We start from the raw sequence: 17,621 nt of genomic DNA, 5'->3' as shown, positions 1-17,621 counted from the left end.
ATTTACAGACCCCTTCGCTGACTGGTGAAGGGACGTAAATCAATAGTTTTATCTTGTTCAATTGTCCTGAATTAATTCCAAGAGGAATGAAATGTCAACATTTGAGAATGTAAAACCTGCCTACCTAAAGTTCACAAATCACCATGTGCCTGTCCTAAAATGCATAAATAGTTCAAAGCAATGCACTATCTGTACCATGTTATTTCTGAGGACATGCATAGCTACCTTATCCATAGCTGAGCCTGCAAAAGAATAGAACTGCACTTCCCCTCTTCCTCTTACAATGTTCTTGTGGTTTGCTGGATTTCTATCTCAGTCCTCACTGCCACAAATATATATTGCTTGTGTGTGTGCGTGTGTCTGTGTCTCTCTGCGTATAGGAGGGAATTCCAGAGTGTGGGTGCCTCTCCAATTATCCCACCAAATATATCTGTGAGGGTGATGAGACTGAGAGAAAGGCCTCTCCTGATGATCATAACACCCAAACAGGATCATAAAGGGAAATACAATCTTTTTAGAAAGCTTAGACCCAAGCTTTTCAGGGCTTTATAAGTTAAAACCAGCACTTAAAAGTATACCCAGAAATGGATCTACATCTAGTGGAGGTGCTGTAGAAGAGTATGTTCATTCTAAACAGCCTCAGTTAAGAATCCTAATATGCTTCCTCTGTGTGTTTCACCTAACAGAACTCACACACAAATTCTACTCATATTTACTTAGAAGGAAGGCCAACTGCAAGCATCAAATCTTGTCCTTTAATAAGTGTCCATTAAGGTTAGGTTCTGTGATCCCAACATTGACTTGATCTTTGCTGCTGTCTCATTTTTGATTCTGAGATGCTGTCAATGTTCAAAACATAGCATGATGATTAAAGAAGAGAGTCGGAAAATAATTGACATTATTTACTCCTCCATTTTTGTTCCTGTGGAGCAGCAAATCAGCAAACACAGGGCTGAATTCCGTTCCTAGCTGACCAAATGCCTCAGGGTATGATCTCAGCAGTCAGGCATATTGACATCTGGAGACAATTGGCCCAAAGGAGGCATTATCTCTTGTATGTTGAGCTGTGCGTTCGAAACACAGCAGATCATGCCTATGGAGATTTCTTAATGTACAACCATTTGCTTCCAAACGTTATGTCTTTTCCAATAACAGCACAAGTTTCAGTCATTCTTTTAAGAACAACTCCTTTTATCAAGTTGATAACACCCTGATTTGGTTGGAAAAGGAGTTTGTACTACTCAGATTGGAGAAGGACAGTCTGTCATTCCTCCCAATGAGTTTCAGCCAAGAGAGGCCAATCTACAAAGACCTTTTGGCTGTCAACGTCACATAGTTGCCCCTCTGTTGTAAGGGTGAGAGGAATGCTGTCAGTGTCTCATCTGGCCTAATGGATGAATCAGGTCCCAGGAAGGCTCCTCAGTGTGTGGATGCATCCTTTCGTTATCTGGGTACTTCCATTTGTTTTGTCACATCACTCTGCAGCCCTGAAAAGCTATCAAGACAGTAAGTGCTGCCTTGTATCAGTGCCTGTCTGTATTCACTAGGATGCAAAGAACATAAGCTTATGATGTTCTAGCTAGCCCAAAGCCTACAAGTAGGAAACAGCCTCATCTTGAGCTACTGGGTTTGCTGTGTATCCTAGCCCAGTGATCCCCAACCTTGGGCCTCCAGATGTTCTTGGACTTCAACTCCCAGAAATCTTAGCCAGCATAGGTGGTGGTGAAGGCTTCTGGGAGCTGTAGTCCAAGAACATCTGGAGGCCCAAGGTTGAGGAACTCTGTCCTAGCCCTTAGAAATGAATCCCTGGCTACTTATGACCGTTTGGCTAGACGTCTTGGATTCTTGTTATTTATTTGTGGTGATTACTGGCATCACTTGGCTTATAGACTGATCCTGGACTTAGACTTCAGATCTCCCACATTTCACATCCCTGACTACTGTAGGACTCCGCAGGTGAAATCCTTTTGTGTAACTTACAGTCACTGTGATTTTTCCAAAAATAAAACATATCTGAAGTGTCCCCCAAAACTGCCGGTGCTTCCATGGAACCCCGTTCAGCGTTGAGAAGCGATTGAGGTTTTCGACATGTGAGAGGGGAATGTTTAATTACAAAAATAAATGGCCACTACTGATAAGTTCATTCCATAACTCATGCCAGAAGGCTATCTACCTTTATGTTAGACTTCTGACTACATGTATATAGACTCTGAAATACCCCTGGCTGGAAGCAGAACACAGGAAACCTGAAGTGGGTAGGAGAAGAGATCATCATCCCTGCTATTCATACTTAAGGTTCCAAACCTGTGAGCCCTGGCTGCACTTCGGCCCAGATAGAGCAAACGACATACAGATGGTAGACGAGGGAATTTTCTGTTCCCCTCACATCAGCTCATGCTGAAAACATAGAGGAGGGAGTTCCTATTCCTTCCACATTATGTAGGTTGCCTCAGTGCATCCAGTTTGGCAGGCCCACATACCAAAAACACACCAACTTCTTCCAGTATTTCCACAGCTTGCATGTCCTTTTAAAACCATTATTCTACTTCAAAGGTAAATAGACACAGGCTAGCAGCTCTAGCTTATTCTAGGTATTTATATGCAGAGTATATTGTCTACATTCCAGATGAAAAAAATGTGAAAGAGAAAACCACTGTTAGATTTAAGGACCTGTATTATGGTCATAAACCAATCACAGGACAACAGATCTGGGAAGCATTTTTTCAAAATGAAATATTATGGTTTTCAATATATCACCTCTTGTACTCTATAATTCAAAAGTAATATACGATATAGTATACATATAGTAGTAGAGCTTTGATTGAAGTTGAAGCGGTATTTGTTAGTGCGTGAACATGCGGAAAATTCTAGCAGAGTAACTTCAAGGTCCTTGTGGCAAAATGACTCACACAGACACGATCAGCTTCTTCCACCACCAGACGTGTATTTACAGGATATTTACAAATATACAGAGTGACAGCATGACACCATGAATTCATCAGAAAAGCAGGAATACATCTTCTCTGCACAGTCCTCATACACACACTTATGCATCTGGCTGTGTCCAGTCTGCACAGATGTTGCATCATCGTTGAGCCAGCCCTCCTGAGTCACAGTGACTCAGCATTTTGACACACCTGAACATCATGGCTGCTCATTAGGACATTGGTTCTGCTCAGGCCTGTCTGAATTTGCACCACCTTGTGGCCATAACATCTCTTCTCAAATACTATCATATGCGGTGGGAGTGTAAATTGATTCAGAAATTTTGGAAATTGGTTTTAAAGGAAATATGTGATATATTTGGAAAAGATATTGAACTTAATTCTAAAATTGCTTTGTGTCAATTTTTGATAAGATAGAACTTGATAATTGTTCAAATGAAATATAGCTAGATTCTGGAAAGCTATAAATGATAGTAAATTAGAAGATTGATATAATGAAGTATGGGACATTGAGTTAAATGATAAATTGACTACTGAACTTAAAATGAAAAGAGGGGAAATAAGTTTAAATATTTTTAATGGTATTTGGGGTAGATTTATTGAATTTGTATTACTGAAAGAAAAGGGGAAAGCCTCTAAGCAACAATAAATACAATTTTGGGAAGGAGGTTTGTAAGAAAAGTATTGCTCCGAAGGGTCCTGTAGGTACGTATAGGGGTGCACTGTGTTTTAGATTGTATTAGTAAGTACAGTATTTTGTATTCTTGTATTTATTTTGGACAATTTTAAAAAAACAAAATTTGTATATTAAAAAAAGAACTAATAAAGGATGTTGGAAAAGATGTGGGGAAATGGGCACATATGTACTTTCATGATGGTCCTGCCCTTTAGTTGCAAATTTTGGGAAAGAAGTTGGGAAAGAAATATAACAATCAGTAAAATGTAATTTTGCTTTGACACCAGAATTAACCCTTTGAGATATTTTTTAATAATGCAAAATATTTTTTCTTACCGATGCATGCTAGAATGGAAATAACCAAATGATGCAAGGCTAATTCAACATTTAGTAATGTATATTTGTAAATAATGTTTTATTTTAAATAAAATGTATTTTTTAAAAAGCAAACGAAAAGATATTTATCTTGCATGCATAAAAAGAACATAGTGCACACACAAAAGAAAATTTGAAATACCATTCAGCTACTCTCAATTTCATTGAAACAGCTTCCCCTACACTGGAGGCAAAAACACATTTTTAAATGAATGACAGAAACACCAGCATTTAAAGAAGAGAGTGCATAAAATTAGAGCCTTGTTTTCTTTGAAATGCACCCAATCCAGCAATAATTTTTCTGAAAGCTTCCTTTACTTCTTTGTTTCTCAGGGAATATATCAGGGGATTGAAGAACGGTGTCAGGACTGTATAGAAGAGAGAGAAGACTTTGTTGAGCTCTCGAAGTGCCTCTGTTTTGGGCAACATATAGACAGTCATTAGTGAGCTATAGAAGACGGAGACCACAATGAGGTGAGAGGAGCAGGTTGAGAAGGCTTTTTTCCTCCCACTACTAGATGGGATACTCAGAATGACTGATATGATGGAAGCATACGAGGCCAAAGTCAACAAGAAGGGCAGCAAGGAAAACAAGCCAGCAAAAAAGACTATTAACAGTTCAATCATGTGTGTGTCATTGCATGCCTGTTTTACTATTGGATTGATATCACAAAAGAAGTGGTTGATTTCATGAGAGTTGCAGAACCTCAATTGGTGCATTAAATATACTATTATACTAGCAGCCAGGAAACCACTTATCCATGATCCAGCTACTAGCTGGAGGCAAACCTGGCCATTCATAAGTGTTCTATAGAGCAGTGGTTTACATATTGCCACATACCTGTCATACGACATTGCAGCAAGCAGGTAGCATTCAGAAGCAGCTAGAGAAGCAACAAAGTAGCACTGCACCATGCAGCCAGTTACAGAAATGGTTCCTTGACCCCTTTTAGAAAGGTTAGCCAGCATCAGGGGAAGGATGCTAGAACTATAACAGGACTCCAGGCAGGATAAGTTAGCCAAGAAGAAGTACATCGGAGTATGGAGGTGGTGGTCAGTTATAACCAGCATGATGATGAGGATGTTCCCAGCCATGGTAGCAATGTAGATGCCCAAGAAGAGCAGGAAGGGAAGCAACCACTGCTCCTCCAGATCTCCAAATCCCAGAAGAAGGAATTCCGTGACCAGTGTTTGATTTTCCTGTCCTGTTCTTTCCATCTTGGCGGTTCAGACCTAAAAGGATCATATCAACTGTATTGTAAAAGTATAGAAATGAAGGAATGAAGTTCCTTTTCTGGAAACATGTTCTTATCCAGATAATGTTAAAACAGGCAATCAGCAAGGAAAAGCTAGAGATCTGAAAGTGCAAACACCTTGCTGTGTGTGAAGAAACTAGGGATTTGGGAAAATATGAAAATAATGCTTTTTACCTGTTCATGATCTGATGAACCTGAAAAACAAACAGAAAGGTCAGCAAATGAAGGGACAAAGTTCATTTTGCCTTCCTTTTCTGATCGCTTCAAAGGAAAAATTGTAAGAAGGAATTGAGGCCCTGGTCACACAAGGGGAATGTTTTCTAGTTCTTACAATTCTTTCCATACCTCTGTTGTATTGAATCATGATCATGTGGTTTGTCTCCCAGAATGAAAGTTCCAAGAACTTTTATCAGTACCAGTTTATTTCCTCCTGTATGTATCGTTATGGCTAGCTACACCATGGTACTGAAAAATCAAGGGGGTAAATTGCCCCTTAAAGCAAGAGAGAAAATAAACCAGTACCACGGTGTAGCTAGCCATAACGGTACAAACAGGAGGAAATAAATTGGTACTCCTTACTCCCCTTTAAAGGGGACCATCTCCCCTTTACCGCTTTCTTGAATGTCATCCTTGCAAGACAAAGGATAGGAAACAGAGTGGCTATCAAAGGGATCTGACCCAAAAATCATGGCATTGCTTCTCAATATGGATGGGCAAACATGTATGTAGATTCTGTGCAATTCACTGTACTTTCCAACATAAAGATCGATCTATCCCTTTTCTGCATGAACTGGCAAATTTGAATCTGTACATATTTTTGTGCTCCCATCTCTAAATCTACAATTCATGTGCATTTTTGCTCAGATTATTTAAATTCCACAAACTTCTGCAAGTCTTCCTTTAAAACATCATCCTTAAGGAAATTCCTCTGTAACACAAGAATTTCTGTGCACATTTGTCTCTACCATACACATTTTTTTACTCATTTTTGTCTGCAAACTCTATTAAAATGCTGATTTCAATACTAAACTCTATTTCTCTTTATTTATGGGCTCAAAGATGCAAATCTTGTAAACTGCTTTAAACATACAAACTAAATGAATTGCACCTCTTACCTGATTACTTCTTTAATTACAAATCACAGCTGAACAATCGTCAAAGTCTTCAATAAATTTGTTCCACTTAGGAAAACAGAAAAGATTCGAGAACACTGCAGATTTTAACAAATAATCTCTAAAAATCTCTTTCTCTTTTTGTTTTGAAATGTTGATAAAGCATGATCATCATTACCTGAAATTTGCAATTTTCAAAATATACAATCTTAACAAATTACGTGTTCCCACACAACCCTCTAGTCCCATCTCTGCATATTATGAAGATACTACAACACTTCAATTACCTGCTTTGCAGTGTCTCCCTTCTGGACACAGTGTTTCTCATTTACCCCTTCTTCTTCTTCTTCTTCTTCTTTATAAATGCACAACTTGATACAATGATTTAAAGCAGATTTGTTGTCATTTTCAATTTATTTTAACCTCAACTATTTTTTAAAACTAATCAGTCCCTTTGAGCATTCATTTTCCTGTCTCCCCACAGGGATGCCACACTCGATGGAATTCTTCATAATACGTACCATATTTTTCCATGTATAAGACTATACTTTTGTCTAAGATCTTTAGACTAAAACTTGAGAGTTTTCTTATACATGGAAGTATGCTGAGGAGAGGAAAAAACAAGTGGAGAGGAAAGCAGGGATGAAAGTGATGCTGCAGGGCTTTGATCCCTGTTTTCCCCTCCACTTGCTAAGCCTTAGCAAAAGGAAAGCAGGAATCAAAGCACTGCAGGATGGCTTTGATCCTTGCTTTCCCTTTGCTTACTAAGTCCCATGGGGCTTAGCAAAAGGAGGGGGAAAGACCCAAAGCAATCCCATGGCTGTATAAGGGGGAAAGGGATCAAAACCATCATGCAGTCTCAGGATAGCTTTGATCCCTTTCCCCCTCCTTTTGCTAAGCCCCGCGGGGCTTAGCACGAGGGGAGAAAGCAGGGATCAAAGCAATCCTGCAGTGCTTTGATCCCTCTCCCCCTACACTTGCTAAGCCCCACTTAGATTTCTTAATTTTGAGTTAGAATAGTGCAGGTGTCTTATACATAGAGGGTCATATACACGGAAAAATAAGGTATCTAAAGATTACCATTAAATTGTTTGTTTAGAACTGAAGAAAGCAGTTGAAAACTAAAAAGTTTAATGGAGGTAGGGGGCTAGATTAATTTGCTAAATATAGATGATGCAAAACTAAATTCAGCAAAAATCAGACTTTAATTCTACTTTAATGTTTAATCCAATTCATACAGAAAAGAAGCAAATCAATATATTGAATGTGAGCAATAAGATTAGGATGATGTATCCCCAGTAATAAGTTTTTTCTGGTCAATATTGTGAAGATAACAAAACTTATTTCTATTCATCAAAACGGCAAAAATGTTTCTTTACATACATGCTTGCTACACATGTTGGCCTGTGGTCTTATTATAAGATACAGTGGGGTCTTGACTTGAGAACTTAATCCGTATTGGAAGGCGGTTCTCAAGTCAAAAAGTTCTCAAGTCAAATCTGCATTTCCCATAGGAATGCATTGGAAACCATTTGATCCGTATCAGCTCTTTTCCGTCCATAGAAACTAATGGGAAGCTGCTATTCCGCCTTCGACCACTAGAGGGGGATATTTTGTTTCTTTTTTTCTTAGGTCAAGAAAAGTTCAGGGAAGGCAGGGAAAATACAGTCCAGGCAGTACCAGGCAGTCCGAAGACTGTCTCCCAATCCACTCTCTAAACGCTGGGAGGAGTGAGGAAGCAGACAGGCACCCTTTTCACTGGCCAACAGTAAACTGAATGTTCACATTTTGCACTTTCCCTGCCTCCCACATTGGTTTTTTTCAGTTCTTAACTCAAATCTAAGTACTTAAGTCAAGTCAATATTTTCCTATGAGAGTGGTTCTTAAGTCAAAATGTTCTTAACTCGAGCCGTTCTTAAGTCAAGACCCCACTGTATCTCCATCCCCCAGAGAATATAGTCCTGTCATACGAATTTTGTTTGCACTTTCCCATGATATATGCATTATTGTATGCATTTCTGAGTGACAAATTGAATTCTGAACATCTGGAAAGGATGGATTTTGAGAGATGATTACATTCTGGCTCATTCCTTATTCTGGCAGTACAAAATTTGGTACTTTTTGGAAAAGCTATGTTTTAAGAATGCAGTTCTCAGGAAACTCCCAGCCAGCTTGGCCAAATATAATCTCCAAATGCTTATTTACAGACCCCTTCCCTGACTGGTGAAGGGACGTAAATCAATAGTTTTATCTTGTTCAGTTGTCCTGAATTAATTCCAAGAGGAATGAAATGTCAACATTTGAGAGTGTAAAACCTGCCTACCTAAAGTTCACAAATATATGAATCACCGTGTGCCCGTCCTAAAATGCATAAATAGTTCAAAGCAACGCACTATCTGTACCATGTTATTTCTGAGGACATGCATAGCTACCTTATCCATAGCTGAGCCTGCGAAAGAATAGAATTGCACTTCCCCTCTTCCTCTTACAATGTTCTTGTGGTTTGCTGGATTTCTATCTCAGTCCTCACTGCCACAAATATATATTGCTTGTGTGTGTGCGTGTGTCTGTGTCTCTCTGCGTATAGGAGGGAATTCCAGAGTGTGGGAGCCTCTCCAATAATCCCACCAAATATGTCTGTGAGGGTGATGAGACTGAGAGAAAGGCCTCTCCTGATGATCATAACACCCAAGCAGGATCATAAAGGGAGATACAATCTTTTTAGAAAGCTTAGACCCAAGCTTTTCAGGGCTTTATAAGTTAAAACCAGCACTTAAAATTATGCCCAGAAATGGATCTACATCTAGTGGAGGTGCTGTAGCAGAGTATGTTCATTCTAAACAGCCTCAGTTAAGAATCCTAATATGCTTCCTCTGTGTGTTTCACCTAGCAGAACTCACACACAAATCCTACTCATATTTACTTAGAAGGAAGGCCAACTGCAAGCAGCAAATCTTGTCCTTTAATAAGTGTCCATTAAGGTTAGATTCTGTGATCCCAGCATTGACTTGATCTTTGCTGCTGTCTCATTTTTGATTCTGAGATGCTGTCAATGTTCAAAACATAGCATGATGTTTAAAGAAGAGAGTCGGAGAATAACTGACATTATTTACTCCTCCATTTTTGTTCCTGTGGAGCAGCAAATCAGCAAACACAGGGCTGAATTCCATTCCTAGCTGACCAAATGCCTCAGGGTATGATCTCAGCAGTCAGGCATATGGACATCTGGAGACAATTGGCCCAAAGGAGGCATTATCTCTTGTATGTTGAGCTGTGCGTTCAAAACACAGCAGATCATGCCTATGGAGATTTCTTAATGTACAACCATTTGCTTCGAAATATTATGCCTTTTCCAATAACAGCACAACAAGTTTCAGTCATTCTTTGAAGAACAACTCCTTTTATCAAGTTGATAACACCCTGATTTGGTTGGAAAAGGAGTTTGTACTACTCAGATTGGAGAAGGACAGTCTGTCATTCCTCCCAATGAGTTTCAGCCTAGAGAGGCCAATCTACAAAGACCTTTTGGCTGTCAACGTCACATAGTTGCCCCTCTGTTGTAAGGGTGAGAGGAATGCTGTCAGTGTCTCATCTGGCCTAATGGATGAATCAGGTCCCAGGAAGGCTCCTCAGTGTGTGGATGCATCCTTTCGTTATCTGGGTACTTCCATTTGTTTTGTCACATCACTCTGCAGCCCTGAAAAGCTATCAAGACAGTAAGTGCTGCCTTGTATCAGTGCCTGTCTGTATTCACTAGGATGCAAAGAACATAAGCTTATGATGTTCTAGCTAGCCCAAAGCCTACAAGTAGGAAAAAGCCTCACCTTGAGCCACCGGGTTTGCTGTGTATCCTAGCCCAGTGGTCCCCAACCTTGGGCCTCCAGATGTTCTTGGACTTCAACTCCCAGAAATCCTGGCCAGCAGAGGTGGTGGTGAAGGCTTCTGGGAGCTGTAGTCCAAGAACATCTGGAGGCCCAAGGTTGAGGAACTCTGTCCTAGCCCTTAGAGATGAATCCTTGGCTACTTATGACCGTTTGGCTAGACGTCTTGGATTCTTGTTATTTATTTGTGGTGATTACTGGCATCACTTGGCTTATAGACTGATCCTGGACTTAGGATTCAGATCTCCCACATTTCACATCCCTGACTACTGTAGGACTCCGCAGGTGAAATCCTTTTGTGTAACTTACAGTCACTGTGATTTTTCCAAAAATAAAACATATCTGAAGTGTCCCCCAAAACTGCCGGTGCTTCCATGGAATCCCGTTCAGCGTTGAGAAGCGATTGAGGTTATCGACATGTGAGAGGGGAATGTTTAATTACAAAAATAAATGGCCATTCCAAGTTCATTCCATAACTCATGCCAGAAGGCTATCTACCTTTATGTTAGGTATTTATATACAGAGCACATTGTCTACATGCCAGATGAACAAAATGTGAAAGAGAAAACCACTGTTAGATTTAAGGACCTGTATTATGGTCAAAAACCAATCACAGGACAGCAGATCTGAGAAGCACTTTTTAAAAATGAAATATTATGGTTTTCAATATATCACCTATTGTACTCTATCTATAATTCAAAAGTAATATACGATATAGTATACATATAGTAGTAGAGCTTTGATTGAAGTTGAAGGGGTATTTGTTAGTGCGTGAACACGCAGAAAATTCTAGCAGAGTAACTTCAAGGTCCTTGTGGCAAAATGACTCACACAGACATGATCAGCTTCTTCCACCATCAGACATGTATTTACAGGATATTTACAAATATACAGAGTGACAGCATGACACCATGAATTCATCAGAAAAGCAGGAATACATCTTCTCTGCACAGTCCTCATACATACACTTATGCATCCGGCTGTGTCCAGTCCGCACAGATGTTGCATCATCGTTGAGCCAGCCCTCCTGAGTCACAGTGACTCAGCATTTTGATACACCTGACCATCATGTTCTGCTCAGGCCTGTCTGAATTTGCACCACCTTCTCTTCACAAATACTATCATATGTGGTGGGAGTGTAAATTGATTCAGAAATTTTGGAAATTGATTTTTAAGGATGTGATATATTTGGAAAAGGTATTGAACTTATTATAAAATTGCTTTGTGTCAATTTTTGATAAGATAGAACTTGATAATTGTTCAAATGAAATATAGCTAGATTCTGGAAAGCTAAAAATGATAGTAAATTAGAAAATTGATATAATGAAGTATGGGACATTGAGTTAAATTATAAATTGACTACTGAACTTAAAATGAAAAGAGGGGAAATAAGTTTAAATATTTTTAATGGTATTTGGGGTAGATTTATTGAATTTGTATTACTGAAAGAAAAGGGGAAAGCCTCTAAGCAACAATAAATATAATTTTGGGAAGGAGGTTTGTAAGAAAAGTATTGCTCTGAAGGGTCCTGTAGGTATGGGGGTGCACTGTGTTTTAGATTGTATTAGTAAGTATTTTGTATTCTTTTATTTATTTTGGAAAATAAAAAAACAAAATTTGTATATTTAAAAAAGAACTAATAAAGGGTGTTGGAAAAGATGTGGGGAAAGAGACACATATGTACATGCATGGTGGTCCTGCCATTTAGTTGCAAATTTTGGGAAAGAAGTTGGGAAAGAAATATAACAATCAGTAAAATGTAATTTTGTTTTGACACCAGATTTAACCCTTTTAAATATTTTTTAATAATGCAAAATATTTTTTTCTTATCGATGCATGCTAGAATGTATATTTGTAAATAATGTTTTATTTTAAATAAAATGTATTTTTTTAAAAGCAAACAAAAAGATATTTATCTTGCATACATAAAAAGAACATAGTGCACACACAAAAGAAAATTTGAAATGCCATTCAGCTACTCTCAATTTCATTGAAGCAGCTTCCCCTACACTGGAGGCAAAAACACATTTTTAAATGAATGACAGAAACACCAGGGTTTAAAGAAGAGAGTGCATAAAATTAGAGCCTTGTTTTCTTTGAAATGCACCCAATCCAGCAATAATTTTTTCTGAAAGCTTCCTTTACTTCCTTGTTTCTCAGGGAATATATCAGGGGATTGAAGAAAGGTGTCAGGACTGTATAGAAGAGAGAGAAGACTTTGTTGAGATCTCGAAGTGCCTCCATTTTGGGCAACATATAGACAGTCATTAGTGAGCTATAGAAGAGAGACACCACAATGAGGTGAGAGGAGCAGGTTGAGAAGGCTTTTTTCCTCCCACTGCTAGATGGGATTCTCAGAATGACTGATATGATGGAAGCATACGAGGCCAAAGTCAACAAGAAGGGCAGCAAGGAAAACAAGCCAGCAAAAAAGATTATTAACAGTTCAATCATGTGTGTGTCATTGCATGCCTGTTTTACTATTGGATTGAAGTCACAAAAGAAGTGGTTGATTTCATGAGAGCCGCAGAATGTCAATTGGTGCATTAAATATACTACTATATTAACAGCCAAGAAACCACATATCCATGATCCAGCTACTAGCTGGAGGCAAACCTGGCCATTCATGAGTGTTGTATAGAGCAGCGGTTTACATATTGCCACATACCTGTCATATGACATTGCAGCAAGCAGGTAGCATTCAGAAGCAGCTAGAGAAGCAAAAAAGTAGTACTGCACCATGCAGCCAGTTACAGAAATGGTTCCTTGACCCCCTTTAGAAAGGTTAGCTAGCATCAGGGGAAGGATGCTAGAACTATAACAGGACTCCAGGCAGGATAAGTTAGCCAAGAAGAAGTACATAGGAGTATGGAGGTGGTGGTCAGTTATAACCAGCACAACAATGAGGATGTTCCCGGCCATGGTAGCAATGTAGATGACCAAGAAGAGCAGGAAGGGGAAAAACCACTGGTCCTCCAGATCTCCAAATCCCAGAAGAAGGAATTCTGTGACCAGTGTTTGATTTTCCTGTCCAGTTATTTTCCATCTTGGCAGTTCAGACCTAAAAAGATCATACCAACTGTATTGTAAAAGTATAGAAATGAAGGAATGAAGTTCCTTTTCTAGAAACATGTTCTTATTCAAATAATGTTAAAACAGGCAGTCAGCAAGGAAAAGCTAGAGATCCGAAAGTGCAAACACCTTGCTGTGTGTGAAGAAACTAGGAATTTGGGAAAATATGAAAATAATGCTTTTTACCTGTTCATGACCTGATGAACCTGAAAAACAAACAGAAAGGTCAGCATATGAAGGGACAATGTTCATTTTGCCTTCCTTTTCTGATCGCTTCAAAGGAGAAATTGTAAGAAGGAACTGAGGCCCTGGTCACACAAGGGGAATGGTTTCTAGTTCTTACAATACTTTCCATACCTCTGTTGTATTGAATTATGATCATATGGTTTGTATCCCAGAAAGAAAGTTCCAAGAACATTTATCAGGACCAATTTATTTCCTCCTGTTTGTATTGTTATGGCTAGCTACACCATGGTACTGGTTTATTTTCTCTCTTGCTTTAAGGGGCAATTTAGCCCCTTGATTTATATATATATAAAAAACTATGAGAGATGAAAGGGATTAGAGGGCATGAAAGTTAATCCAGTCACCCCAATGGTACTTCCACCTATCCAATGGAGGGTCTCAGCACCCTCTCAAATGAGGGAAATCTGCCTCCCCGTGACTTGGCCTTACACCCAAATAAACCATGTTCATGGCAGCCAGCTCTGCTTTGGTCTGAGCAACAGATAGGTTAGCAAAGAATTTGTTATTCTCTAATGTGTTCCTGCTATTAAGTTGTCCTCAGTCTGTATGTGCTTTTGCTCCATGATACCATGAAATCCATTTTGAGGAACTGTGTGGAACTTTTATCTTTTTACTTTTTTGTAACTGTTTTTCCTTCTTTCCGCCTCACACAAAATGCATAAAATCCTTTCCAGTTGCTGATTGATTTTTGGGGCACAAGATTTTAGTGCTACAACATGAAATGCAGTCCCTCACCAAGCTGTGGTTTGGTCAATGTTAAATAATGGAAAGGGTGGAAGCAGGTCTTCAAGTCAAACTTTCTGGAAGCACTGCTGAAATAGGGGGATGGAGTGTTTGGGAGCAAAAAGGTGTCTATTAGGCTTGATAGACCATCTTCCCTTTACCACTTTCTTGAAAGTCATCGGCACCAGACAAAGAAGGACAGGAAAGCAGAGTGGCTATCAAAGGTGTGTGACCCAGAAACCGTCATGCTGCTTCTCAATATGGATGGGCAAACATGTATGTAGATTCTGTGCAATTTACTGTACTTTCCAACATAAAGATTGATCTACAGTATCCCTTTTCTGCATAAACTTGCAAATTTGAATCTGTACATATTTTTGTTCTCCCATCTCTAAATCTACAATTGATGTGCATTTTTGCTCAGATTGTTCAAATTGCACAAACTTTTACAAGTCTTCCTTTAAAACATCATCCTTAAGGAAACTCCTCTGTAACACAAGAATTTCTGTGCACACTTGTCTCTACCATACACATTTTTTTCATTCATTTTTGTCTGCAAATTCTAGTAAAATGCTGATTTCAATACTAAACTCTGTTTCTCTTTATTTATGGGCTCAAATGATGCAAATCTCATAAACTGCTTTAAACATACAAACTAAATGAATTGCACCTCTTACCTGATTCCTTCTTTAATTACAAATCACAGCTGAACAATCCTCAAAGTCTTCAATAAATTTTTTCCACTTAGGAAAACAGAAAAGATTCAAAAATAATGCAGATTTTAACAAGTAATCTCTAAAAATCTTTTTGTTTTGAAACGTTGATAAAGCATGATCATCATTCCCTGAAATTTGCAATTTTCAAAATATACAATCTTAACAAATTATGTGTTCCCACACAACCCTCTAGTCCCATCTCTGCATATTATGAAGATACTACAACACTTGAATTACCTGCTCTGCAGTGTCTTCGTTCTGGACACAGTGTTTCTCATTTCCTTCTTCTTCATCATCTTCTTTATGAATGCACAACTTGATACAATGATTTAAAGCAGATTTGTTGTCATTTTCACTTCATTTTAACCTCATCTATTTTTTAAAACTAATCAGTCCTTTGAGCATTCATTTTCCTATCTTCCCACAGGGATGCCACAGTCTCGATGGAATTTTTCATAATACGTACCGTATTTTTCCATGTATAAGATAATACTTTTGTCAAATATCTTTAGACTAAAACTTGAGTTTTCTTATACATGGAAGTATGCTGAGGAGAGAAAAGCAAGTGGAGGGGAAAGCAGGGATGAAAGTGATGTTGCAGGGCTTTGATCTCTGTTTTCCCCTCCACTTGCTAAGCCTTAGCAAAAGGAAAGGAGGAATCAAAGCGCTGCAGGATGGCTTTGATCCTTGCTTTCCCTTTGCTTACTAAGTCCCATGGGGCTTGGCAAAATGAGGGGGAAAGGCTCAAAGCAATCCCATGGCTGTATAAGGGGTAAAGGGATCAAAACAATCATGTAGTCACAGGATAGCTTCGATCCCTTTCCCCCTCCTTTTGCGAAGCCCCGCGGGGCTTAGCATGAGGGGAGAAAACAAGGATCAAAGCGATCCTGCAGTGCTTTGATCCCTTTCCCCCTACACTTGCTAAGCCCCACTTAGATTTCTTAATTTTGGGTTAGAAAAGTGCAGGTGTCTTATACATGGGGGTCTTATACATGGAAAAATACAGTATCTAAAGATTATCATTAAATTCTTTGTTTAGAATTGAGGAAAGCAGTTGAAAACTAAAAAGTTTAATGGAGAGGGTAGGGGGCTAGATTCTTTAATTTGCTAAATATAGATGATGCAAAACTAAATTCAGCCAAAATGAGACTTTCATTCTACTTTAATTTTTAATCCAATTCATAGAGAAAAGAATCAAATCAATATATTGAATGTGAGCATTAAGATTAGGATAATGTATCACCAGTAGTAAGTTTTTTCTGGTCAACATTGTGAAGATAACAAAACTTACTTCTATTCATTAAAAGGGAAAAATATTTCTTTACATACATGCTTGCTACACATGTTGGCCTGTGGTCTTATTACAAGATTTCTCCATCCCCCCCCCCCAGAGAATATAGTCCTTTCATACGAATTTTGTTTGCACTTTTCCATGATATATGCATTATTGTGTGCATTTCTGAGTGACAAAATGAATTCTGAACATCTGGAAAGGATGGATTTTGAGAGATGATTACATTCTGGCTTATTCCTTATTTTGGCAGTTCAAAATTTGGTACTTTTTGGGAAAAAGTATGTTTTAAGAATACAGTTCTCAGGAAACTCCCAGCCAGCTTGGCCAAACATAATCTCCAAATGCTTATTCACAGACCCCTTCCCTGACCGGTGAAGGGACGTAAATCAATACTTTTATCTTGTTCAATTGTCCTGAATTAATTCCAAGAGGAATGAAATGTCAACATTTGAGAGTGTAAAACCTGCCTACCTAAAATTCATAAATATATGAATCACCGTGTGCCTGTCCTAAAATGCATAAATAGTTCAAAGCAACGCACTATCTGTACCATGTTATTTCTGAGGACATGCATAGCTACCTTATCCATAGTTGAGCCTGCATAAGAATAGAATTGCTCTTCCCCTCTTCCTCTTACAATGTTCTTGTGGTTTGCTGGATTTCGATCTCAGTCCTCACTGCCACAAATATATATTGCTTGTGTGTGTGCGTGTGTCTGTGTCTCTCTGCATATAGGAGGGAATTCCAGAGTGTGGGAGCCTCTCCAATAACCCCACCAAATATGTCTGTGAGGGTGACGAGACTGAGAGAAAGGCCTCTTTGATGATCATAACATCCAAACAGGATCATAAAGGGAAATACAATCTTTTTAGAAAGCTTAGACCCAAGCTTTTCAGGGCTTTATAAGTTAAAACCAGCACTTAAAATTATGCCCAGAAATGGATCTACATCTATTGGAGGTGCTGTAGCAGAGTATGTTCATTCTAAACAGCCTCAGTTAAGAATCCTAATATGCTTCCTCTGTGTGTTTCACCTAGCAGAACTCACACACAAATTCTACTCATATTTACTTAAAAGGAAGGCCAACTGCAAGCAGCAAATCTTGTCCTTTAATAAGTGTCCATTAAGGTTAGATTCTGTGATCCCAACATTGACTTGATCTTTGCTGCTGTCTCATTTTTGATTCTGAGATGCTGTCAATGTTCAAAACATAGCATGATGTTTAAAGAAGAGAGTCGGAGAATAACTGACATTATTTACTCCTCCATTTTTGTTCCTGTGGAGCAGCAAATCAGCAAACACAGGACTGAATTCCATTCCTAGCT

General features: G+C 38.7%; 2 protein-coding genes across 2 annotated transcripts; both read right to left on the bottom strand.

Annotated features, from left to right (window-relative positions):
- Positions 1-1,747: 1,747 nt before the first annotated feature.
- LOC140708226 (olfactory receptor 8D1-like) lies at positions 1,748-6,880 on the bottom strand. The gene has a single exon (XM_078378031.1). The coding sequence runs from the start codon at positions 5,212-5,214 to the stop codon at positions 4,228-4,230; it is 987 nt and encodes a 328-aa protein (XP_078234157.1). The 5' UTR covers positions 5,215-6,880; the 3' UTR covers positions 1,748-4,227.
- A 5,444-nt stretch (positions 6,881-12,324) lies between these two features.
- LOC110089926 (olfactory receptor 11A1-like) lies at positions 12,325-16,431 on the bottom strand. Its single transcript, XM_078378733.1, has one exon. The coding sequence runs from the start codon at positions 13,375-13,377 to the stop codon at positions 12,325-12,327; it is 1,053 nt and encodes a 350-aa protein (XP_078234859.1). The 5' UTR covers positions 13,378-16,431.
- Between the last annotated feature and the right edge of the window lie 1,190 nt (positions 16,432-17,621).

The sequence above is a fragment of the Pogona vitticeps genome, chromosome 6 (assembly GCF_051106095.1).
Source record: "Pogona vitticeps strain Pit_001003342236 chromosome 6, PviZW2.1, whole genome shotgun sequence".
Taxonomy (NCBI): domain Eukaryota; kingdom Metazoa; phylum Chordata; class Lepidosauria; order Squamata; family Agamidae; genus Pogona; species Pogona vitticeps.
The sequence above is the reverse complement of the archived record's forward strand: the minus strand, read 5'-3'. Positions and strand labels throughout refer to the sequence as shown.